A 24,149-nucleotide genomic window follows, 5' to 3' on the forward strand; every position below is an offset into this window, starting at 1 on the left:
GGGAAAGACCCAGAAGTTACGAAGAAAAGTGGGAAATGCAGCATAGAAACAAGACTACTTCCCTGAAGGATGTGCAGGAGAACTGCCTGCAAATATTTGAAGGACTGTCCTCTTTTTTTTTTTTTTTAAGATTTTATTTATTCATTTGAAAGGGAGAGAGACAGAGAGAGCACCAGCAGGGGGAGAGGCAGGGGCAGAGGGAGAAGCAGACTCCCTGCTGAGCTGGGACTCTGAGGTGGGGCTGGATCCCAGGACCTCAAGATCGTGACCTGAGCCGAAGGCAGATGCTTAACCATCTGAGCCACCCAGGTGTCCCCTGAAGGACTGTCCTCTGAATGAGAAATCAGGCAAGTCCACATCACGAGCTGAGACCCTCCGCAGAGGTCATGAGGACTAAGACTCAGACACAGGAAAGACATTTCGTATCATCTTCACTATCCAAAAATAGGATGAGCTGCTGTGTGAGGTAGTGAGGTCTCAGCTGCATGGCCCAGCCAGACGGAGTGGGTGCAAAGACACTGAGGGTTTAAGAGTCTCGATGTCCATGCCGAGAAGGTCATCATGTGGCTTATTCCCTTACACACAATACCCACGATGGAATGAGGAGGGCAGCATGGTGTAGCGGTTAAAATCTCCACATCGGCCTGCCCAGGTTCAAATCCCAGCTCTGCCACTCGCCCACCACGGGAGCGCAATGACTTTGAGCAAGTTCACTGATCCCCCCCGGGGACCAAAGGTTCCCCAGCTTCAAAATGAGGACGATAGGAGCCTCGACCCCCAGGGGGTTGCTGTGAAGGTGAAGTCAATGGCCACGCAGCATCCAGAACAGTGTGCGGGGGGGGGGGGGGGGGGGGGGCAGGCAATGCAAAATAGAGTTTGCAATTGATTCTGATTAGCCTGCCGTCTTTCTGATTGCTCCGAAGATTCCTGATCACCCAGCCTGGACACAGTGTGACATTCACCTGAGCAGACAGGAGAATATCACTAGAAGATGAGAAACGGGTGTCGGTGCCTAGGGAATGCTATAACATAGAGAACCGCACAGCAGGGAGCAAAAGGGAAAAGCCAGAGACCTCTCTCCTTGCGCAGGGACCCACGGGATTCCTAAAGCCCACTACCACCGGCGGACCTTTCCATCCCCAAGTCCCCCTTAAGATGCAAGCTGCTGCCCCGTCTTTGTGGGCAGCAAGAGTCTGGCGTCTAGGGAGCAGCCTCGGTGGAAGTTGGCATTGGCTTCTCAGGCTCCTCCCCCAGATCCACGACCCGGATGGCATTTTCCTTCTTGGAAAGCCAGAAGGCAGGGTAGACCGGCTCTGAAAACTTGCACTCAAACTTGTGAATCAGAGTCATGGCATCGGGCTCTACCCCATAGAAGGAGAGGATCCCCCCCGGAAAGTCCACGTAGATCCCCAGCCTCCGGAAAGGGCTGGCTTTGAGCGGGGTTTCCGTGTCGCTGTGCCAGGCTGTGAACTCCTTCCCGTTCCAGTGGAGGCTCCAGGAGAAGTTGTTTCCAGAAATGCAACCATTGCGCTCCTCCCCTTTCCGGTCGATGCCTTTGCACGTCAGGCCAACGTAGGTGCCCGCCCCGGAGATCTCTACCTCGAAATAGTACCTGTGGAGGTACAGGCTCTGGGGGGACAGCACCTGCCGCCAGTGCACGAACCTGCTGGGGAGGTCCGGGTAGGGATGCTCCCAGGGCGTGGTGTTGGTGACCTTGCGATTGTCCTCCTGCAGCCGGAGATACCTGTGCGCCGTGTCCGGGTCGAAGGAGACGTCGCACGCATCTGAGTGGGATACGGAGGAAGGGCAGGGAGGCAGGTCAGGAACGGACGGCTGCTCCAGACAGAACACTTCCAACCCAGCCTGCCTCCCAGGTCTGAGCAAACATCTCTCTCCTCTGCTCTGTTTACCTCGGGAAGCTGCTCCCCCGTCCCCAGAAAAGAGGTGGGAGAAAACCAGAGAACCGAGAACACAAGTCACTCCATTTCCTTCCTTTCTGAAGTTCAAATTGCTTGGCATTGACTATGTGATTTGCGGAACTGAATCAAGAAATAAAACCCACTGATTTCGTCATTCATTCATTCGACAAATACGTATTGAAAGCCAGGCACTATTCTTCTCAGTGTTGGCAAGGGCTTGTGGAAATAGGCACTCACATTCCCACACTTGAGTCTTTCTTTCTTATTTGACCAATATTTAGCATGGTAACCTCTCAAAAATTCCCTTAAACACATTCTCTTCCCAATCCCAGAGAATGAAAACATAATGGCACCTCCATGCACCCTGTTGCTTGAGTCACACTAAAGTTATTTTGGAAATTTCTTTGCCCCCATCCTCACCACCACCCCCCCCACACACAGACAGCCTCAAGCCCAGTAGATCCCACTTCTGTCCAAACCACTGCTTCACCCCCAATCTAGCCCAGAATCATGCCATGCTGCTCTGTCTTGACCCCCTTCTATCCCTTGTCCACCACAGAGCCGTGTAGCATGTTTCAGGGTGTAGGCTAAGGTAAGTCATGTCACCCCAGCTTCAAGACCTTGGATGGTGCCTCTTTCCCACAGAATAAAGCAGTGACCCCTCACCCCAGGCTGCATGACTTGCCCGTGTCTCCAGCTTTGTCTTCTTCCCTCTGGCCCTTCATGGCCATGGTCCAGTCATCCCGGCCTCAGAAACGTGCAACGCTGAGCCCTCTAAGGGCTTTAGCATAGACCGTTCTCTCTGTGACATCATCATCGCCCTAACCTAAGTCTGGGGGATTCCTACTGATCCTTTCAAATTGTAGCTAAGGGTTCGTGTCCTCAAAGAGGCCCTCCGTGACTCGCCACCACTTTCTCTCAGAGCCCTCTGGCTTCTGAAGCGTCATGGTACTCCACACAATGTGTATAATCTATTTATTTATGTGTTTGTTTCATGCCTGTCTTCCTTCTAATTGATAAAACTCCACAGTTCACATGGGACTCGATCATGGGCTTCTAGCTCAGAGAAGATGTCCAGTATTTATTTCCCAATTAGCATATTCGAGCCAATTTAAAATCCATTAATAAAAAAAATTGTTTGAGATTAACCCAGAGTTTTCCCAACTCCTTGGAGTCTAGGTAAGGGAAATTTTTTTTTTTTTTTTTTTTGGTAAGGGAAATTCTTAGTAGGCAATGAGACCACTTTAGAAGGATAAAAAGGACACAACAATCTAAGTTAAAAGGAAAAATGAAGGGGCACCTGAGTGGTTCAGTCGGTTGACTGAAAGACTCTTGATTTCGGCTCAGGTCATGGTCTCAGGGTCGTGAGATTGAGCCCTGTTTTGGGCTCTGTGTGGAATCAGCTTGAGATTCTCTCTCTCTCCCTCTCCATCTGCCCCCCTCCCCAGCGCTCTCTCTCTCTCTCAAAATAAATAACATCTTAAAAAAAAAAAAAAGGAAAAATGAATGTGAACTGAGGACCATAAAAAGGCATAGAGGTGCTCACTTTGGCAACATATATACTAAAATGGGAATGATGCAAAAATTGGCATAGTCCATGTACACGTGTACAATTCGTGAAGCATTCCATACTGAAACTGATACAAACTTATCTGTCAATAATATCCCAACAAATGTGTTTTTAAAAGGCATTATTTTTTAAGGATTTATTTATTTATTTTAGAGAGAGAGCGCAGGCACGAATGGTGCAGGGTATGGGGCGCCTGGGTGGCACAGCGGTTGGGCATCTGCCTTCGGCTCAGGGCTGATCCTGGCGTTCTGGGATCGAGCCCCACATCAGGCTCCTCTGCTATGAGCCTGCTTCTTCCTCTCCCACTGCCCCGCTTGTGTTCCCTCTCTCGCTGGCTGTCTCTCTCTGTGTCAAATAAATAAATAAAATCTTTAAAAAAAAAAAAAACGAATGGTGCAGGGTCACAGGGAGAGGGAGAGAAAGAGAAGCAGACTCCCCACCAATTGGGGAGCCCGATGCAGGGCTCGATCTCATGATCCTGAGAGATCATGACCTGAGCTGAAATCAAGAGTCAGACGCCTGACCAACTGAGCCACCCAGGCACCTGAAAAAAGGTATATTTTTAAAACTATCTGCAGCTCTGTGTTCCTAAAAGTTCCCAACAGCATCAGCAGCGGACTCTGACCAACCAACTCCTTTGGCAATCCTTAGCATCCAGAGAGTAAACAATAATATTCTTCTCATCTAAGGGGACCCAGGACTTCTTGGCAAGGAGGTGACTCTATGTCTTGGGACCAGAAAATCAGAGTGGGTCTGGAATATTCTGTTAGCGCCAAAAAGCAACGATACTTTTCCCAATTTCAAGGGCAGAATGTCAATGTCTAAAGGAGAAAGAGTGGTGGGGTGCCTGGGTGGCTCGGTCGGTTCCGAGCGGTGACACTTGGTTTCGGCTCAGGTCATGATCTCAGGGTTCTGGGATCAGCCACGCATCGAGCTCCGTGCTCAGCGGGGAGTCTGCTTGGGACTCTCTCTCTCTCTCTCTGTCTCCTTCCACCCCTCTCCTGCTCTCTCTAAAATAAATACATAAATCTATTAAAAAAAAAAAAAGGCTTTAAAGGAGAAAGAGTGGCTCCCACTGGTCAAGTTGGCAACTTGAGCCACGTGACTTTGACAGGTCAAACAATCTGAGTCTATAAAAGCCTCAAAGTTCATAACAATACCCAAAATGACAACGTTGATATTGGGTATGAAAAAAGACCTCTGTAATACCAAAGAAGATAGATTATAATAGGATACATTTCATTTTTATCTTAATGTCAAGAATAAAGGGTGTTTGGTGTCTTGTATTAATTATATCTGTTTATAAAAAATACAGATATGCTTCTGGCAGGAAGTAGGAAAGAATAAATAAAGGAAATTTATGTGAGAGCGAAGAGGTCCTGAGAAAACGTAGGAGCTGTGGCAAAAACAGGAAACAGTCCTTGGAACCTGAGGCTCCAAAAACTGGAGAAAAAGGAGGTCCAGCAGTTAGCCAATCAGTGGTCACCCTCAGAAAACAAGCAGTAACTGGATTCAACAACACGTTCCAAAGAGATTAATTTGCCAAATGTCATAAAAATGAGCCTCAACTGCACAGATGAAGTCCTGCCTCTCCTGGGAGATGACAGCACGTGGACTGGTTAAGTCTGATCGGAAACATGGTGTTTTCAAACATGCAACACATCAGGTCAATACCACATAATGACAGGACAATGGGCTACGGAGTTCTGGCCAAGCCAGACTTAAAAAGGAGTCAGCTGGTAACTAGCCAGGAGCTTCCAAAGTGCCAAGCTCATAAAGGACAGACTAAGGGACAGGACCTAGGGTGGGGGGAGACTAAGGAGACAGGGAAACATCTGTGATCCCAAATCGGACTTGGGGCCAGAAAAAGGACATTGGCTGGCACGCTTGGTGAAACCCTTGGATAATTCTATAGATTAGTTACTAGTAGTGTAGTGATGTTCTTTTCCTGGCTTTGGTCGATGTACCGTAGTTATATGAAGTGTTAGCGTTCGGGGAAGTCCGATGAAAGGTATACAAGAATTCTGTCTTGTTTTTTCAGTGCCTTTGTAAGTCTGAAATGGTCTCAAACATGAAAAGTAAAAATTAAAATTAAAAATTAAATATCCCATTTAGGGATAGACCCGAGGTTGCAAGAGCCTGAGACTTACAGGAAAGACAGCGCTCTTGCTCCAACGAGCATTACGCTGACATCAGTAAGTGGGTAAGGGACGCTGTTTGCAACTTACATTGGAGGAACTGTTGCCTGGTGCTGGGCTCGGGTTTTGAGGTCCAATACTTGCGCTCCACAACAGCAGACACTTGAGTGCTGATATCGTACTCCTCTAGAAAATCAGAGAGTTATGAATGCATACCTGTCCAGGTTGTCAGGAGAGACTAAGAAGCAGGACTTCCCAGCCGCTCTCCCCCGGGCTCACCGGGGCGGCGGGGGGTGGGGGGTAGAAAGGGCTGGACTCTAGTCATGTCAGAGACACTCATGCTCAGTGGATGATTTCTCCATGGCTGAAACAAAATACGCTGGAGAGCGATCCCAACCTGACTTGGATTTCACTTAAAAATACAAGCGTTAGCAACCTCAGGAACTAGTCGGAGAAATTCGAGCCAATTGCAGGATGTAACTAGCTCGACTTCTCTGGGTCTCAATCATAAACTAAGATCATCAAGGTGAGTGTCCGTTAGCCACCGGCCTGGCCAAAGGACGGCTTTGCAAATGAGCCATTCCCCTGATTTCACCCTCCCTCCCCTGGCTCTCTGACACTCTGAGAAACACACATACCGTAGTGCCGGCCCAGACAGCTTTCCTTACCTTCCTTGGAGAAATCCTGGAGCTTCTCCTTGTAGTTCTGCAGCAACTGGATTAAGTGCGCTGTGGAGTCTGTGATGACCCTGCGGATGCCCGAGAGCTTGTCCTTGAGCCCGATGTAAACACTAGGGAAGGCATTGTCCTCAGTGTTCTTAAACTTGCAGTACTCCTGCAGGAGAGGAAACATGGCAGAACTTGCCTTCATTTTTGGATTTCTGAAACCAGACTGCTCTCATTATCTCACTTCCTGCATCTGTAAAATGGGTTGATGGTAACGTGGCCATCACAAAGCAGGCATAAGTAACATGTCTAGCTCAGGACCTAACAACATAGAAAGTTTCGTTTTTTTTTAAACTGGGAAAGTGGGCTTTTAAAAATCAAGAGACACACATAAAAAATAAACATAGAAAAATAAAAATAAAGAGACACACAAAAAAAAATTTAAAAATTAAAATTAAAATCAAGAGACACTAGATGCCTGTGAGCAGCTCCAATGCACCTCCCAGACTAGGGACCAAGAACAAGAACACATTTTTTGCCATCAGTCCAAATAGCAACAGTAACATTCCTGCAACTTTCATTCCTTCCGGACTTCTTCTTCTTTTTTTTTTTTTTTTTTAGAATTTTTAAAAAAGATTTTATTTATGTATTTGAGAGAGAGAAAGCATGGGGGTGGGGAGAAGCAGACTTCCCCCTGAGCAGGGAGCCCAACGTGGGGCTTGATCCCAGGACTCTGGGATCATGCCCCGAGCCGAAGGCAGATGCTCAATCGACTAAGCCACCCAGGCACCCCTCTTTTTTATAATTCAAACACAAGTCACGGTATGGAAGGGAGGAGTGGAGAAGCAGGTGCAACGCTAGGAAGACCCATGAACAGGTGGTCAGACAGGAATGCTGCCTTTGCCTTGTGAGTTCAATCGGATATACAAGCTCTCTCTAATTTTTGCACTGTGCTCATTAGAGTCTGAAAAGTGCTTTCAGGTAGATAATCAGATGAAGTTGCTTAAGATTCAAAACAAGGGGGGCGCCTGGGTGGCATAGCGGTTAAGCGCCTGCCTTCGGCTCAGGGCGTGATCCCGGCGTTATGGGATCAAGCCCCACATCGGGCTCCTCCACTATGAGCCTGCTTCTTCCTCTCCCACTCCCCCTGCTTGTGTTCCCTCTCTCGCTGGCTATCTCTGTTAAATAAATAAATAAAATCTTAAAAAAAAAAAAAAAGATTCAAAACAAGGCGGTGATCAGGAAAGGCTGCTTTCAGATGCAACACAGTATCAACATCCAAACTCAGCCAGAGCATTGCAGGGCAGACTGGATATGGCAGAAAACAGCAATGGAAAGAAAGTTGTACCAAAATGGTTAGGCAGATTCATGGAAGAGAAGAAAAAGGCCAACCCTGGGGCGCCTGGGTGGCACAGCGGTTAAGCGTCTGCCTTCGGCTCAGGGTGTGATCCCGGCGTTCTGGGATCGAGCCCCACGTCAGGCTCTCCCGCTATGAGCCTGCTTCTTCCTCTCCCACTCCCCCTGCTTGTGTTCCCTCTCTCACTGGCTGTCTCTATCTCTGTCGAATAAATAAATAAAATCTTTAAAAAAAAAAAAAGAAAAAAGAAAAGAAAAAGGCCAACCCAGAGAGTCGATAGAAAGATAAACATTTTATTTGATTTTTAAAGATTTATTTATTTGAGAGAGAGAAAGAGAATGAGAGGGAGCGAGCATGAGAGGGGAAGGGTCAGAGGGAGAAGCAGACTCCCCACTGAGCAGGGACCCTAGGACTCCAGGATCATGACCTGAGCTTAAGCAACTGAGCCACCCAGGCGCCCGAAAGATAAACATTTTAACATTGTATATAGATTCAGAGCCAAACATGAGCAAAGTGGTATTTTAAATCAGTGGGGGGTGGAAAAGTGTTATTCAACACATGTCATTTCAACTGGCTCACAATTTGGAGAAAAAGACGTTAGCTTTCTACGTAAATAAGTTATCTTATACAAAAATATATACATATTAAAGTTTTCAAGTTCAAGTCCTAAAAGGAGAAAAAAAAAAAAGAAAAATTATTTATGTCCTCTTTGGCGGAACTCAGGATGTGGAAAGCCAAGTATTTATTCATATTTTGTTTTGATATTGAAAAGCAAGGGAAGGGACTGAAAGAGGGACATTCTTGTGAGTATGTTTGTCTGTCGTTCTCTGCCTGCTTTTCTTTCTCTCATTAAAGGGGTAACAATGGTTGTTTTCAGGTGGTAGCAGTATGAATGACAGTTTTCCTTCATCTTTCCCTGTGTTTTCCAAGTGTTTTTTCATAATAACCATTTATGTTTGTTGTAACTATAGGGGAAATTTTTCAAAAGGGCAATCAAGAAAAATTATTTGTACTTAGGGATATTAGAGCTGAAGGAGCCTTGAAAGTTATTGACTCTGGGGGCACCTGGGTGGCTCAGTCGGTTAAGTGTCTGCCTTCGGCTCAGGTCATGATCCAAGGGGTCCTGGAATTGAGCCCGGTATCAGGCTCCCTGCTCAGCGGGGCGTCTGCTTCTCCCTCTCCCTCTGCCTGCCGCTCCCTGCCGTTGTGCTCTCTGTCTCAAATAAATAATCTTAAAAAAAAAAAAAAAAGAAAGAAAGCTATTGATTCCGACCTGATTGTCTGATAAACGAGGAATCTGAGACCCAGCAAGTTTAAGTGACTTAGTTAATAACTACACAGCTATCTAGTGACAGATCTGGAATGACGGGATTTATACCCGATCCCTGCAAGATTACATGTCCTTCAGATCTGGCCCTAATGTGGCTTAGTGTATAATGAATTGCCCTGTAATGAAGCGTCTCCTCCGCTGGGTCTTCTTCAATCAACCATGACGCATGGCCCTCTCTGAAAGGCAAGAGGTCTCTAGCCTCACCCCTGCCAGGCACACTGACCTCAGCTCCTCACTCCCCCACCTGAAACCCTCCACCGGCGTCCATCCATGACTTCATGCAGAAGAACACAGGTCTCTCACAGCCAGATGCCTGCCTGGCCCAGCCAGCCTCACCTCCATCCCTAAGTGCCCAGCAGCTCATGCCCCATCCTTGTGAAAGCGCCTTATTCCCCAAATCAGCCGTGCTCTCTCAAACCTCTCTACCTGTGCATAGGCCATTCTCTCTCTTTGGACATGACTTACCTCCCATGACCTGGTTCCAGCCTCCCACTCTGGGAAGGCTGGCCTTCCCCTCCAGTATTCCTGTATTCTGCTAAAACCTGCTTCTCCCTGCCCCCGCAGCCCCCCATGCACCCCATTATTCAAAGAGCAGTTCCATTCCCACATGTCCCACATCTGCTACAGACCCAGCCAAGTGAGGGTGCTCCCTGGCCCTAGTGGCCTGGACGCCTCTGCCTCCGCCCTGCACCCCCCACCCTTTGACCCCTCCCCTCCTCACCTCCAGGAACAGGACGGTGTTGCTGACGGCAGCAATCCTCTCCAGCTCCTGCCTGCTCTTCTCCATCTGCGCACCCCTGTGCTCCAGGTGCGTCTTGATGCCGTTGGCCTGGCTCAGAGCGGCCTGCTCCTTCTCCTCCAAGAAGAGCATCACATCGGCCTGGGCCTTCCTCATGGCAGCGAGCAGCTCCCCAAACTGCTCCTCGGCCACCACCTTCACCTCTGACACCGACAGCTGGTGAGGGAAGGTGCAGTGAAGAAAACGTGAGCGAGGCATGCCACGTTCTCGAAGCTCAGCACACAGGACTGTGAACCCTAGGAACCCGTAAGTTAGGGAGCAATTTTCTATTGTAAAAGGAAGATTTTTTGGGGTGCCTGGCTGGCTCAGTGAAGCATCTGCCTTCGGCTCAGGTCATGATCCCAGGGTCCTGGGATCAAGCCCCACATTGGGCTCCCTGCTCAGCAGGGAGTCTGCTTCTCCCTCTCCTGCTGCCCCTCCTCCCCACCAGCGCCCTCCCTCCCCCCACCAAATAAATAAATAAATAAATAAATAAATAAATAAATAAATAAAATCTAAAAGGAAGATTTTATTCTCATATGAATCCTGGGGTCCTGGAAAAAAAAAAAAAAAGGATTTACACTCCAGGGTGAATTTACTAAATGTACCATCATCAACTTCGTCTCTCATACATTTGACGCTCTCTGAGACCCCGGCAGCTCTGACAGTCTGGTGTTACCATTCAAGTGTTTGAAATCAATTCTCCTGCCAGGGAGATGCATGTATTCAGTATACTCGATAGCTATCTTTCATCCCCCCCCCCATAACTATCTTTCTTGCGGGACATTAATAATTCGACTTCTTTGTACAAATCAGTGGCGTGATCTCGCTTTCTCGGCATTTCGTGACGTCAGGTTAAGCCGCCCACCGAGTCCATCAGAACTGAAAGCACGTCTAAGCATAGGGTGTCTCTATCAGGCACAAACGTTTAGGGTGTGGGTAGGTGGCCACGGCACCTGAGAGTGTGCAGGAGGAATGTGTTGTCCAAACAAAATACAAAGCAAAGTCCGTGTGATACACACTAAGGGTTTGCCTGATGGCATTTATGCATGTGCGTGTACTCTGCCCTTTCGCAGGATGGACATCCTGTATACCTGCCTTCAGTCAATATCACGTTTATAACATCAATCCAGGTGTAAATGCTTCCCTCTGTCCTTTGGTGGTTCTTAAGGGCCGGTGCTGACAGCTCCCTCTGATACTGTCCAGCTTAAACTTCATCTAACCGTTTTGGACACACTTTCCTTTGCTCATACTCCCTTCACTTCATTCTACAGCCCGGAGCTTGTTCTTCACCTACCTCAGCCTCCCCAGTTGTCCCACCCACATCGATCCCGTCTGAGAGCAATCTGAGCAACCCCTCCGGGTGCTGTTTTCTGTTGCTCCTCCCGAGAGCAAGGGCCAGCCCTGGGCATCTACGGGGAGCTCAAACAACAGATACCTCAGAGGCTGAGGGTGCTAGGGCACCTCTGTTCCCTGGCAGGAAAGATGGGGAGGGAAGGAGGAGAATAAGGAGGGGCCTACAAAGGAAAGGACTCAGAAAGGATGGCACTCTGGGCCCAGGGCATGTGGAAGGCTTAAGGTTGGGAAGGAGATGGGAAGAAATGATGATGCCAGGTAGGAGGACCTCTGCTTGGCTGAGGACCTTGCTCGACCAGTGCTCAGGATTGCAAGCCCACAAGAATGCCTAGTGGCGGCCCGGTCTTCAGTCTAACTGGCAAGGGAGGAAGAAGGAGGAGAAAGGTAGCCAGGGGCATCTCTACGGGGGGCGGGGAGATGGGTAGAGCCTCTCTACATTGTCATTTTCATGCCAACTGCCCCATTGCTTGTTGGCTTCCTCAAGGTTGGGGCAGCTGAACAGAACTGGAAATAAAATGAGCTGGTACTGGGGACTAAGAAGGCAGATGGGAGATCTTCCCCAAATTCCTCAAGCCCAGACCGAGAAGAGCCCATGGAGAACAGCAGCCGTCATGTAAGTGCCCAACATTAAATATGTCATCCCTGAAGCATCCATTGCAAAAGACATCCATCTGGAATAAACACATTGCCGGCTGTGGTTCACAGCTAAGAGCAACACAACCGGATAAGGAATCGGGCCACCCCCACCCATGAAGCTCCCTCTTTCAGAATTCCCTGGGGGGATCTAGATATCTGATCCCTTGAGTGACCCTGCCTCTTTCCGAGCCAGAATTCTTGCTCTCATGCTTTAAATAAGCCAACTAAGAATGAACCCATGAAACCCTAGACACCCAGCTTCAACCCCAATAAAGGCAGACCCCAGGTCTGTACTTTCTCGTACCCTCTCTACCTGCGACCTTGTAGAGTGGCTGTGTGGCCCTCGGGCAGTGTTCTGTGCCCTCCAGGACCTTTGAGTAATAAATCTTGTTCTTCAAAATGCCCTGCAAGTTTCTTGCTGACATGCATCCTGCAATCACAAGTTTCTCACAGAAGCACAATGCCATGAGGCTGAAAAGCAGGAGTCTAACGAGAGACTTCAGGGTTCAAATCCCCTCTTCCACCAAGACCCTCCTGAGGAAGGGTGATGGAAGGAGGCTTCAACTGATGTTGGCGGATTGACTCTTCTGCTGTCAAATGTGACCTCTCGTTCCTAAACTGTTCCATGGAGAAATACTTGTTCCTTCCATGTAAATGGAATATGCAAAGGATATTCTTTACTCCCCAAATAATGACAAATAAAGACTAAAGAGAGAAGGGGCCACAAGGATGTCAAAGTATGGAAGCTGATGGTTTAACGAGACTGAGGATGATGCACATGCCCGTAAATGTCCTGAATGTCTTAGGTTGAGGGAGCAACAATCCCAAGTTCCTGTTTCATCAGTCTGGGGGCCCCAGACAAGTCTTGTCATCTCTCTGTGTGTTCATGTCCCTTGTACATGTTGGCTATTGTGTCTCACAATTATAAGAAAAGCTATGTAGGGATCAAAGTGTCTGAAAAATAAAGGGCTAGAAAAAAGACAGGCTGTTCCATGTGGTTCTCTAGATTATCAAGAGCCTGGAAATCCACAATCTCTGAAGGCTTTTAAGACTTTAAAGGGACAATTATTTTTCTTCTTTTCATAAGGTGATGTGGGTTCAAAAGAGGCGTTGATCTTTCACAGCTAGTTAGTTGTCAACACTGAGAAGGAGGAAATTAGGTTGAAATGGATACATGTGTCAGGGATGGATGGATGGATGGATGGATGGATGGATGGATGGATGGAAAGGTGGATGGATGGATGGGTTGAAAGATGGATAGATGGAAAGATGGATGGATGGATGGATGGATGGATGGATGGATGGATGGATGGAAATTTGATGGATGGATGGATGGACGGAGGGATGGATGGAGGGAGGGATGGATGGATGGAAAGGTGGGTGGGTGGATGGATGGATGGATGGAAAGGTAGATGAATGGAGGGGTTGAAAGATGGATAGATGAAAGATGGATGGATGGATGGATGGATGGATGGATGGATGGATGGATGGATGGAAAGGTGGATGGATGGATGGATGGATGGATGGATGGATGGATGGATGGATGGAAAGGTGGGTGGGTGGATGGATGGATGGATGGATGGATGGAAAGGTAGATGAATGGAGGGGTTGAAAGATGGATAGATGAAAGATGGATGGATGGATGGATGGATGGATGGATGGAAAGGTGGATGGATGGATGGATGGATGGATGGATGGATGGATGGATGGAAATTTGATGGATGGATGGATGGATGGATGGACGGAGGGAGGGATGGATGGAGGGAGGGATGGATGGAAAGGTGGATGGATGGATGGAAAGGTGGATGGATGGATGTATGGATGGATGGATGGATGGATGGATGGATGGATGGATGGATGGAAAGGTGGATGGATGGATGGATGGATGGATGGATGGATGGATGGATGGAAAGGTGGATGGATGGATGGATGGATGGATGGATGGATGGATGGATGGATGGAAATTTGATGGATGGATGGATGGACGGAGGGATGGATGGAGGGAGGGATGGACGGATGGAAAGGTGGGTGGATGGATGGATGGATGGATGGATGGATGGATGGAATCATGCATGGTATGCAAAGTTGCTGTTGCTGACTCACTACCATAGCTTAGGTGTTTTGCATTCCTTTCTGAGTGATGGTTTGGCTTTCCACTAATGAGAAGTATTTGTGGAACTGTTTGGGTCCAGTTAGAATTAAGTGGCCATAAACCAGACAGACTAAAACCAAGTAGCCTGGCACACCATTGGCCTTTTCAAGTTACCATCCACTAATCAAGCAGTTCTCCACTCTTTTTTCTTGCTGCCAAGTCATAGGTCTGGTGACACTCACATGCAAAACACCCTCCTATGGTAAGAGAAGCCCAGACTCTGCCTGATTCCTGGAGTTCTAGCCAGATCCCCCTCTATTCCCCCCCACATTCCTTTCTCCTGGCCAAAAAAGCATATGCTACATACAATGTAAAAACAGGAATGCTGTTATTACAGGACTAATCTTGCTCCTATTCTGTATCATGAAAAAGGAAATCACTTGCCAGTTTTGAACCTAAATTTCATAGCAAAAGCCGACAGTGTGGTGAGGCCACCCCATGGTGTAGCCGCTCATATCTCTACCTACAATTCTCATTTGCCAGGAAACCCCAAGGAGCCCATGGACACAGAGGCTGGGCCTGCGACCCCGTGTCCCACAACCCCCGATAGGCCTGGCTGAGCCTGCAGCAGCGGCCAGGTGTGCTGATGTGCGGCAGGGGACCCAGAGAAGCCTTACCAAAACGGATTTGTGATTGGCTTGGAGCCTGGCGATGGCGTTTTCATTCAACCTGAGTTTCCGTTCCAGCTCTAACTGGGTGTCCCGAAGCTCAGCCTAAGAAGAGGGAAGAACGGCATTAAGGAGTGCACACAGAATGTCCGCAGGGGCGATGGCGCCATCCGCCCTTCTGGCATGGAAAGGAGAATCTGACCTTGGGAGCTGCCTCAGAAGCCAGCCGGGAGGGTCCTAAATGGACAGGAAGGGTCAGCTGTGTGCCAGAGCCTCCCGGGGCTGAACTCGGCACAAATCAGCTTAAACTACCATAAGAACTTACGTGGTGCTGCGCGGGTCACCACCTCCAGCATTTAGATGTATCTCCTATCGCCCTGACCACACCCATGTTAGCTAAGTACCAATATCCCCATTTCACAGATGACGCAATCAAGCTACCCAGTCAAGGTCACACAGTTCAACAGTGGAGTTCGGCCGAGCCACGCTGCCCCCAAAATAACCTAACAAGGAATACGAGCTGGAGCAAAGGGTGGGGACACCAGCTTTTCTACTTAGCAGCTGCTTCTTTGGAAAAATCTACTTTACGTCTCCAGACTTCCATTTCTTCACCTGCAAAATGGGGTAACTAAAGCACCCAACCCAAGGGGTTTTGTGAGGACTGAATGAGATAGCGTGCGTTAATTCGAATTTGCTCCAGTAGCTGGCACACTGTGTGTGGTCCACCAATGTCGGCCATCATGGGGGCCCTTCTTCCAGGTTATTGCTACTGATGAGGGAGCAGAAGGCTGGCTGAAGACAAAGCATAAGCTTAAACCCCACAACCTCCCCCCCCCCACCTCCCACTCCAGGGTGGGACAGGTGTTACACTTTTCCAGGGATCTTGCAACTGTCTTAATGTTAATACCTTGCTAGGGGGGAAAACAACCTTAACTTGACAATGGCAAGAACCTGGTATCCAGTAGGTCAGTCCTCTTTAGCACATGAAAGTTTTTTTTTTTTTAAAGGTTTTATTTATTTATTTGACAGAGATAGAGACAGCCAGCGAGAGAGGGAACATAAGCAGGGGGAGTGGGAGAGGGAGAAGCAGGCTCATAGCAGAGGAGCCTGACGTGGGGCTGGATCCCACAACGCCGGGATCACGCCCTGAGCCGAAGGCAGGCGCTTAACCGCTGTGCCACCCAGGCGCCCCAGCACATGAAAGTTCTTTTGAAACCTCCCTTTTCCTTACTCCCCCCAACTCCCAAGTATATAATCACCACGCTTCAAGGTCCCAGGGCAGCTGCTCATTTTGCCCTCGGGTTCCGTCCCCGGGCTTTAATAAAACCACCATTTTGCACCAAGGACGTCCCAAGAATTCTTTCTTGGTCCTCGGCTCTGGACCTCACCCCACTGAACTCACCTACATTCCACAACCACATCACTACCATGGCTGCTTTCCATCATACGCTCATCACTCCTGGAGGCAGGCTAGCCCTCCAGCCTGGGCAAGTGGCTGCCTGAGACCCTCCGGTTTGCCTGCTCTGACCCCACTGCCTTCTTCACTCTTCCCTCCGGAGGCTTTCTGCCAAGAAGTGTGCCAAGGCCCAAAGCCTAAAACTTTGCAGCCCTCAGAGGCCCTCCCAGGGCATGAGTCAGCAAAAAAAGAAAAGACTAGCTTTAAATGCTTTCAGTAGGTTTTATCAGCAACGGAAGCAGCATGTTTGCGCCCTAAGGGAACTCAGACGGCATCAATGTCCTCTGCTTTTTCCCCACCGAAGCCTGGGGGGAGTTCCAGGCCCCCCAGGGAGGGTAGCCCAAGCAGGCCCAAGGCCTCACCACCCTGCAGAAAGCAGGTAACTTTGTTTCGTTTTGTTTTGCTCAGATCTGGGGTGCTGATATGGAGCTGAGGGAGCCCAGTGACCCATGCCCCCACCCCTGAAACCTGCTTGGGGGTGGGGGGGTGGGTCTGGCCTATTTAGGGGCAGTGGTGGAAGGGGGGGAAAGGGAGGAAAAGGGGGGAAACGTGAGTGCTTGTTTAAAGCTGGTGAAGGCCACAACCCAACACACCCTGGCAAGGGGCACGGGCAGCCCCAGCAGGATCCAGAGGCACAGGGAGATTCTCAGAGAGTAGCCAGGGAGGGGGCGCTCTCCCTTGCCTGCAGATTGCCATAAAAGGAGAAAAGGACTCCTGAGTACCTAATGGGACTTCTCCAGTGAGTCACCCCAAGGGAAGGCACTCCGGATTACTACAAAAGGTGGGGCCGCTTTGGGAGACCTGTATCTCCAGTTATTCCTGTTCCTAGAAAATGACAGGGTGCCTCAGGCTCTGGCTTTAGGGTTTCCCATGATGTCAGCCATACACACATCTCAGGCCAGGGTGGATGGGGTCGGCACGAAAGCGGGACAGTGGTGCCAGTGAGTGCAGACAGCCCTGTACTGAAGGGCATGGAGGGTCCTGCCAGCTTCAGCAAGGTAATGACAAGTGTCAAAAGGTACAATATTTGGGGTGTGAAGGCCTGCCATTGCTGGCCATCTGATCTCTGTCAAATCACTGAGCTTCTCCCCTGGTGCAGGGGCCACAGGAATGCATTAACATAATTGTTCTTGCTTCTATCTACAGGGGAAGGTGGTACCCAGAGGTTAGGGGTCAGACTTGGGGTTAGAGATGCAAATAGGAAGAGCAGAGGGAAGGAGAAGACAGAAAATTCCAGGCAGTCCAGGTTCCTCTGTATTTCCATCCGCACAATGGTAGCCCTTCTGGGGAGTGCATTTGGTAGACTAGAGTTCCACCTGGGCGGACTTCATTCCTCAGCCAATTGGTCTAGAACCTACCACATGCCAGTGCAGTCAAATAGGACACCCTCCCTGCTCTGGAAAGACATACAGTCTGGTAGAATGTGTAAGAATAAAACAAGTTATGTAATACCAAGTTCAAGGCGTTCCTCAGAATTTCTAGAAGAAATTCTTTTCCTGGGTGCCCTCGAACCATCCGTGTTGTGGCCAGCAGCAAATAGGCTATGAACAGTGCTGGTTAACTGTTCTCCAGAGATGCATGAATACCTGTGGCTTGCAGAAACTTGGCTCCTGCTCTGCAAGGAGACTGTGTTCCCAGGCCACTTCTAGTCCTGAACCTTCTGGAACCGATGCTGAGGCTGAATATAACATGGCCTGTCACTAGTGGACCCATGATCTAAGACAGATCTTCCCACCTCCAAGAACCCTGCCCTGCCTTCTCTCCTGATGACAACTCCCTCCTGGACCGTGTAGCAGTTCTGTTGCCTCAGCCCTTTGGCACTCCAGGGAGCTGTGGAAGTTGCCTTGGCTTCCTTGTTCGAGTCCAAGCTCCCTGAGGACAGGCAGTGTGGTCTCACACTGAGCCCACTGGAAACAATCAATGATGTCTGATAAGCTTGAGGAAGAACAGGAGTGAACCGGGGTCAGAACAAACAAGGGAATGGCCGAAGGAGTCCAAGTTTTATCAGGCATTGCATACATGCACACACATACACAGCAAGGCCTGCTGATCTTAAAAGCAAACGGGCCTGGGGCGCCTGAGTGGCTCAGTCATTAAGCGTCTGCCTTTGGCTCAGGGCATGATCCCAGGGTCCTGGGATCGAGCCCCACATCGGGCTCCCTGCTCTGCTGGGAGCCCGCTTTTTCCTCTCCCACTCCCCCTGCTTGTGTTCCCTATCTCACTGGCTATCTCTTTCTCTGTCAAATAAATAAATAAAAATCTTAAAAAAAAAAAAAAAAGCAAAGGGGCCTTAGAAAGCTGGCCTGGGACGGAGAGAAGACCCCATCAGGAAGAACCAGGATCTGGTAGACCAGCAGGATAGAACATATATCAACGAGCACCCACCCTCCAAAATCCAGAGTTTTGCCCACTGGCATAGCTAGAGACCAGAGAAGCTTCAGGAGGGCCTCCCTTGGTTAACTGAGAAGGAAGTGGCTCTGTGGATCTGATGCAGGATCTTAGCTGCTTTGTGTCCTTGTGACTGACCCTGCCATTTACACTTTCCTACAACAACATGCCTGCTTAAGTAATTAGCCCTTAACACGATCCAAAGTGACCTTCAGTGAGTGACTCCAGCAGGCTGGGGCTAGCTGAAGGGGACACAAGGCTTCTGGAGCCTTCCTTATGCCTAGTAAAGCTTTCAAAATAATCCTAGGGGCATTTGCAGTTTCATCAAGCCACCGTGTCTTCTAGGCTGGTCTCTTGGGCTCCTTGCTGAGAAATCTTTTGCTCCTAAGATTTGGCGGAGCCCCCTAGAGTGTGGCTGCACTTAGGAAGGAAACTTGCTCTCTGAGCCAAAAACAAGGACATAGGAGAGAAATGGTGAGAGCTCTCTTAGAGCAGAAGGGCGGAGATTTTGAACGGGGGTCCTCATCAAATACCTGGGGTCTGAGGCTGTTGGATTGTACCTGTAACCATGATTGCTTTTCAACACCAAAAATTGCTCTGGGGCCCCTTACCCAGTTTTTTACTTTACCCTACACAGCTCTCCCTGAGGATGCCTGAACTTAGGGTTCCATAAATGCTCTACATAATAACTCTTCCTGCTCGGAATTACAATCACCCTAACTCTGTTTAAAATTTATATTGTATCCATGCTGTCATAGACACAAAGCGTCTGAAAGAAAACAAAAGAGAGTAGATAGTGGTGTTTGTCTGAGGAAGGAGGGGGGGGGGGGTTCAGGCTAGAGGGAGACCTTTCCCTGAAATGATCTATTGCAATGTTTGGTGGAGATTGCTTTTCAACATGTATATACAAAAGTTTTTTCAGGGGCGCCTGGGTGGCATAGCGATTAAGCGTCTGCCTTCGGCTCAGGGCGTGATCCCGGCGTTCTGGGATCGAGCCCCACATCAGGCTCCTCTGCTATGAGCCTGCTTCTTCCTCTCCCACTCCCCCTGCTTGTGTTCCCTCTCTCGCTGGCTGTCTCTGTCTCTGTCGAATAAATAAATAAAAATCTTTAAAAAAAAAATAAAAATAAAAAATAATAATAATAAGTTTTTCCAGTTAAATACAGTAACATTCAGATATTATACCCAAAGAGAACAGCAGTACACTTTGTCTTGGTATCTCTACTGTATGTATGGCAGGAATTTGGTACCAAAAAAAAAAGTAAAGTTATAATATTGACATCTTGGAGTCCTTCACTCACGTTCCCTAGGTAGGGCGGCTTTCCAAAAGCTTCCATTCCTCACTCCGTGACTTAGTTGTGTGTATGAGTTGGGCAAAATGTGAAGATAAAAAGAATTGCCACCCGGTAGAGTTATCTGAGGAATGAGAGTTATCTGAATGAGGAAATCCACAGAAAGCATTTGGCACAAGGCAGTGCTCAACCGGGACCATTTTGCTCAACTCTGTCCAGAGTTTTCCTTTTGACCCGTCTGTTGATACGAGCCTCTCCATGGTTACGGAAGAGTATTATACTGAGTGGCAGCAAACTGCTTTCCTGACAGGACATTTCCCTGATGCCGGAAACACTGGAAGCCGTTGGCAAGTGGCTCCCTGCACTGGGAACGGTGACTCATTGGCATCTGGAATACAGAGCTTTCCAGAACAATGGCCACTAACACTGGATAAAAGCTGTGCCTAAGAAAGGACATGGAGGAGGGCCTGGCAAGTAAAGTGCCCTTCCCAGAAAGCCCTTCCCTCTGCTGCCCAGGAACATTGGACCAAGGAGTTGTGGGGTTCCCTCCCTGTGCAGCGCAAACAGGGAGCTGACAGCAGGATGACCGTAAGGAATGTGGGAGAAAAGTCAACTGCACTGCCCTACTGAGGGGGGGGGGGAATGTACTCCTGAAAAGTCAAAGTATGAGAAAAAAAGAATACAAAGTAGCTAAATCCACTCCCAAGAACTTCCCCATGCTCTCCGCTTAAAGGCAAAGAAAAGCTGGTTGTTCTAGAAACAGCTTCCGTATCTGATGGGAATAAAATTACAGGCTCTGAGCATGGTGTTTCTTAGTCCCTCCTGGTACCTCCATCTGATGAGGAACTTCTAGTTTCCCGATGTTAAGCCGTCCTTGACATTGTACCTGGAGGTTAAGTGTCCAATTCTAGGCTACCTTAGCATTTCTCAAGCTCTCGGATTTCACACCGGATTGTCTCTAAAGGAGCCCTTTCTACCAGTCTCCCGTTTGGGGTAAAGGGGAAAAAGAGAAATTAGGTGAGAGGTTTGACTTTTTTCTCTTGAATTCCTGCCAAGGCTTACATTTCATTAATTGCCACACATTAAGTGAAAGGTTTGACTTTTTTCTCTTGAATTTCTGCCAAGGCTTACATTTCATTAATTGCCGCACAGATCCAGCCAGAAGGAGACGTCACTGCCCTAAGCCCCAGAATTCCTGTATCCCGCACCCAAACATGCATCCATCACCGAAAGCTGAATGACAGATAGGAAACTAGCAAGCGTGAGGTGAGACAGACACACATGGGGATAGTATAGGGACAGCCAGATGGAGATGGGAGCAGAGGGACCCACTTCAGTTTCCAAAGCCAAGTGCAACAGATATTTACCCTGGACGCACAGCCAGGTACTAACGCTAAAGTCCTTGTCAGGACTCAAAGCACAGAAGTGAAGTCGGGAGCCCCAGGAGCTGTGGCGGTGGGCCAGCCTCTCCCCGGGCATGCCATCTCCCCACCTCCCTCCCCTGGATGGACCCCAGCACTCGCCTCCTTGTCCCTGCGGGCAGCGTCCAAGGAGACCGAGGCGTGGCCCTTGTGCTCGTCCTGGCCACACTCCTGGCAAATGCACTGGCCATCGGGGCGGCAGAAGGCGACCAGGGGGCTGTGGTGGGCAGGGCAGGTGCGCAGGTCCCGGTCCTTCACAGGCTCGGTCAGCTGGTGGCTGTGCAGTTTGCTGTTCTCCTGGTGAGGCCGCAGGTGCTCCTCGCAATAATTCACCATGCAGGTCAGGCAGGACTTCACCGCCTTCACCCTGCCGGTCCCGAGGCAGAAGTCACACAGGATCTCCGCCTCCCCCTCGCCGTCAGGATCCCCCTGCCCTGCAGGGCTGCTGCCCTGTCCCTCCGTCTCCCCCTGAGGGCTCCCTGGGGAGCCCATGTCCTCTTCTTCGGCAGCGCTGCCCGACCCAGAGTCTGGGCTGACAGTGGCCAGAGGGTGAGCGGTGATGCCGGGCAGGGGCCCTGGAGCCATCAGATCCAACTCAGCCATCTGGAAGGCTCTGGCGCCCAAGCTGTCCTTCCTCTGCCCCTTGGCCCAGGATCTTGTGCGGCCCAAGTCAGACGAGAAAACCACGCCTAAGTGATTGCAGCTGTCACAGGAGTTTAACTGTTTCCGCCCTCCCGGAGGAAGCTCAGTTAGTCATTACTCGGCTCCGGGCTCGGACGGCCGCCAGCTGCAGTGATGACAAGGCAGCTAGGTTATTGAGGCTGAGGACAGCCGCTCTGTCTCCCCAGGGGCTCAGGCCCCTCCTCGGGTCCAGCCCCGAAACTTATATTCTTGCGTGAAACCATTCGCACCCCATAGGCTCAGCCGCAGACCACGTGTGTCTGTGGCCGCTCTCAGATTCCTGAGCTCTGCTGTAGAAAGCCTGTGTTCCTTTATGGGGCTTCACAGGCTACGTTTTTCGTTTGCATTTTTTAAAGGGATCTAAAATGTAAGGACTTCGGCGATAGGACAGCCCTTCATCCCTTCCCACCTCATAGAACTGGACAGGAGGCACTGGGAAAAGGAGGATATGTGCCCCTGACCCTGACCTTATCCATACCACCTCCTTGCAAATAAGTGCTCAGGAGGGATCAGAGGGTCGGGGAAGAACATGTCTCCTTCCACACAAAGCTCCATTCAGATAGCTCTCCCAGGCTACACGTCCCACCCATGGTTCCTAGAAAGAGGTGTGTACCAAGCAACAGCCCCTTTGCCCACTTAATAGGGTGTGCCTGGACACAGAGTTTCCTTGTGTGCCGTAATAACACAGTACCACAGACTGGTTGATACAAACCACAGAAATTAATTTTCTCATAGTTCTGGAGGCTAAAATCTAAGATCTAGTGCTCAGCAGGGTTGGTCTCTTCTGAGGTCTCTCTCTTTGGCTTATAGATGGCCGTCTTCTCCCTCTGTTTTCACATGGCCTTCCCTTTGTGTCTCTGTGTCCTGATCTCCTCTTCTAATAGAGACACCAGTCATACAGGATTAGGGCCCACCCTAGTGACCTCCTCTTAATTACCACTTTCAAGACCCTGTCTCCAAATACAATCACATGATGAGGTCCTGGGGATTAGGAGTTCAGCATATGAATTTGGGAGAGAAAGACACAATTCAGCCCAGAACACATGGCCGGAGGATGGGACCGGAAGCATCTAGCTCCTTAAAAGAAAGGAGCTCCCAGGCATCACCACCGGGTGGGAGTACACGGTGGGCTTAGTATCTGCCAGACGGGCACCAAGGGACCCAGGATGATTCCAGGGTGCCTGGACCCCAACACCTGTATCCTGGAAAGTTTCTACAACTCCCCCCCCTGCCCGCCCCGAATTTTTTCAGATATACTCAAAGGAATTTGGAAAGCTTATGAAACAGAGAAAGAATGGGGGAGAGGGCCCTGGTCCAGTTCATCCCTGAGATCCGGGGTTGAGGTGGCTCCAAGACATGGCACCCCCTGTGGCTCTCCACCCCACCCCACCCCACCCCTGAGCACTACAGGATCTAGGTTAAACCAGATAAACCAAGGGACGGTCCAAAAATTCAAGAACTCTAGAGGCTGCTCAAAGTTGAAGGGCATTAAGATTGTAAAAATCTATCTCGGCCACAGCTCTGTTGTATTTTCAACGTCCATAGAATATTCGTATCACGATTGCCTAAAAGCAGCCCTTTTAGCAATATGAAGTTCCCTAAGTGTCGCTGTCCTGAATGCTGTGGTCCACTGTTGAAGAGCCCCCGGAAGAGGTTTCCCTGCATTTAAATCCACGGTTTTTAGATCTCCAGCCAGGAGGGAAAGAAGCTGGTTTCTGCAGGCTGGCACTGGTCTCAGGGGTAGCAGATCAGGCTGCTTTCCCTTCCATTCCTTTTTCAGAATGACCTGGTGCTAGAGCTGAGCTGGTCCGCCCACAGGCACAGAGCCTTTGATCTTTCTGCAGAGGAGGAGGGAAAGTGGCCAGAGCCTCCAGGGCTGATCCAGGGACATTAAAACAGTCTGGTGTCCACCTGGCCTCTCCCATTCTTTCCTTCATCCTATTCCCACCCTCTCTCCTTTCATGAACTGTTTCCCTGCCCATCCCTCCTCTACTGCCAATCCTATAGGGCAGCTCGAGGGCCTACTCCATTCCGCACTGGGGAGCCTAAGCTAGCAGATTGGCCGCAGAGGCGTGGAAAACAGGAAATCTGAATTTCGGTCCCGCCTGGCCTGAGAAAAGCCTTTGTCCCCACAACACCCGAGTTTCCCCACCCATAAAATGGGCATGTCAGCCTGAGTCAGGGTGGCAAAGAGATTCCTGGTTTCGCTCTCTGGGGCACTGTGTTGTCTCTGACTCCCTGTCTGAGCTTCTTGGGAGAGTGCAAGCCCTCTGGAGGCCCACCTCTAGATGGCCACTGAATTCGCCACAGCTTCCGAATCCCTTCCACTGCCAGGCCTTGAAGCCGAGCCTTCCAGATGACAGTAGCCCTGAGCTCTGACCCTCTTCCAGGGGATCTGACGT

At 49.6% G+C, this 24,149-nt stretch overlaps 1 protein-coding gene across 1 annotated transcript; it reads right to left on the reverse strand.

Annotated features, from left to right (window-relative positions):
- Positions 1 to 112: 112 nt before the first annotated feature.
- On the reverse strand, positions 113 to 21,914 carry TRIM16 (tripartite motif containing 16). Its single transcript, XM_045778138.2, has 6 exons — positions 21,169 to 21,914; positions 14,519 to 14,614; positions 9,701 to 9,934; positions 6,296 to 6,461; positions 5,718 to 5,813; positions 113 to 1,784 (listed from the first exon to the last, which is right to left on the reverse strand). The coding sequence occupies exons 1-6, from the start codon at positions 21,667 to 21,669 to the stop codon at positions 1,201 to 1,203; spliced, it is 1,677 nt and encodes a 558-aa protein (XP_045634094.2). The 5' UTR covers positions 21,670 to 21,914; the 3' UTR covers positions 113 to 1,200.
- Positions 21,915 to 24,149: the final 2,235 nt, after the last annotated feature.

The sequence above is a fragment of the Ursus americanus genome, chromosome 14, assembly GCF_024610735.1.
Source record: "Ursus americanus isolate L20-20 chromosome 14, mUrsAme1.1.p, whole genome shotgun sequence".
Lineage (NCBI taxonomy): Eukaryota > Metazoa > Chordata > Mammalia > Carnivora > Ursidae > Ursus > Ursus americanus.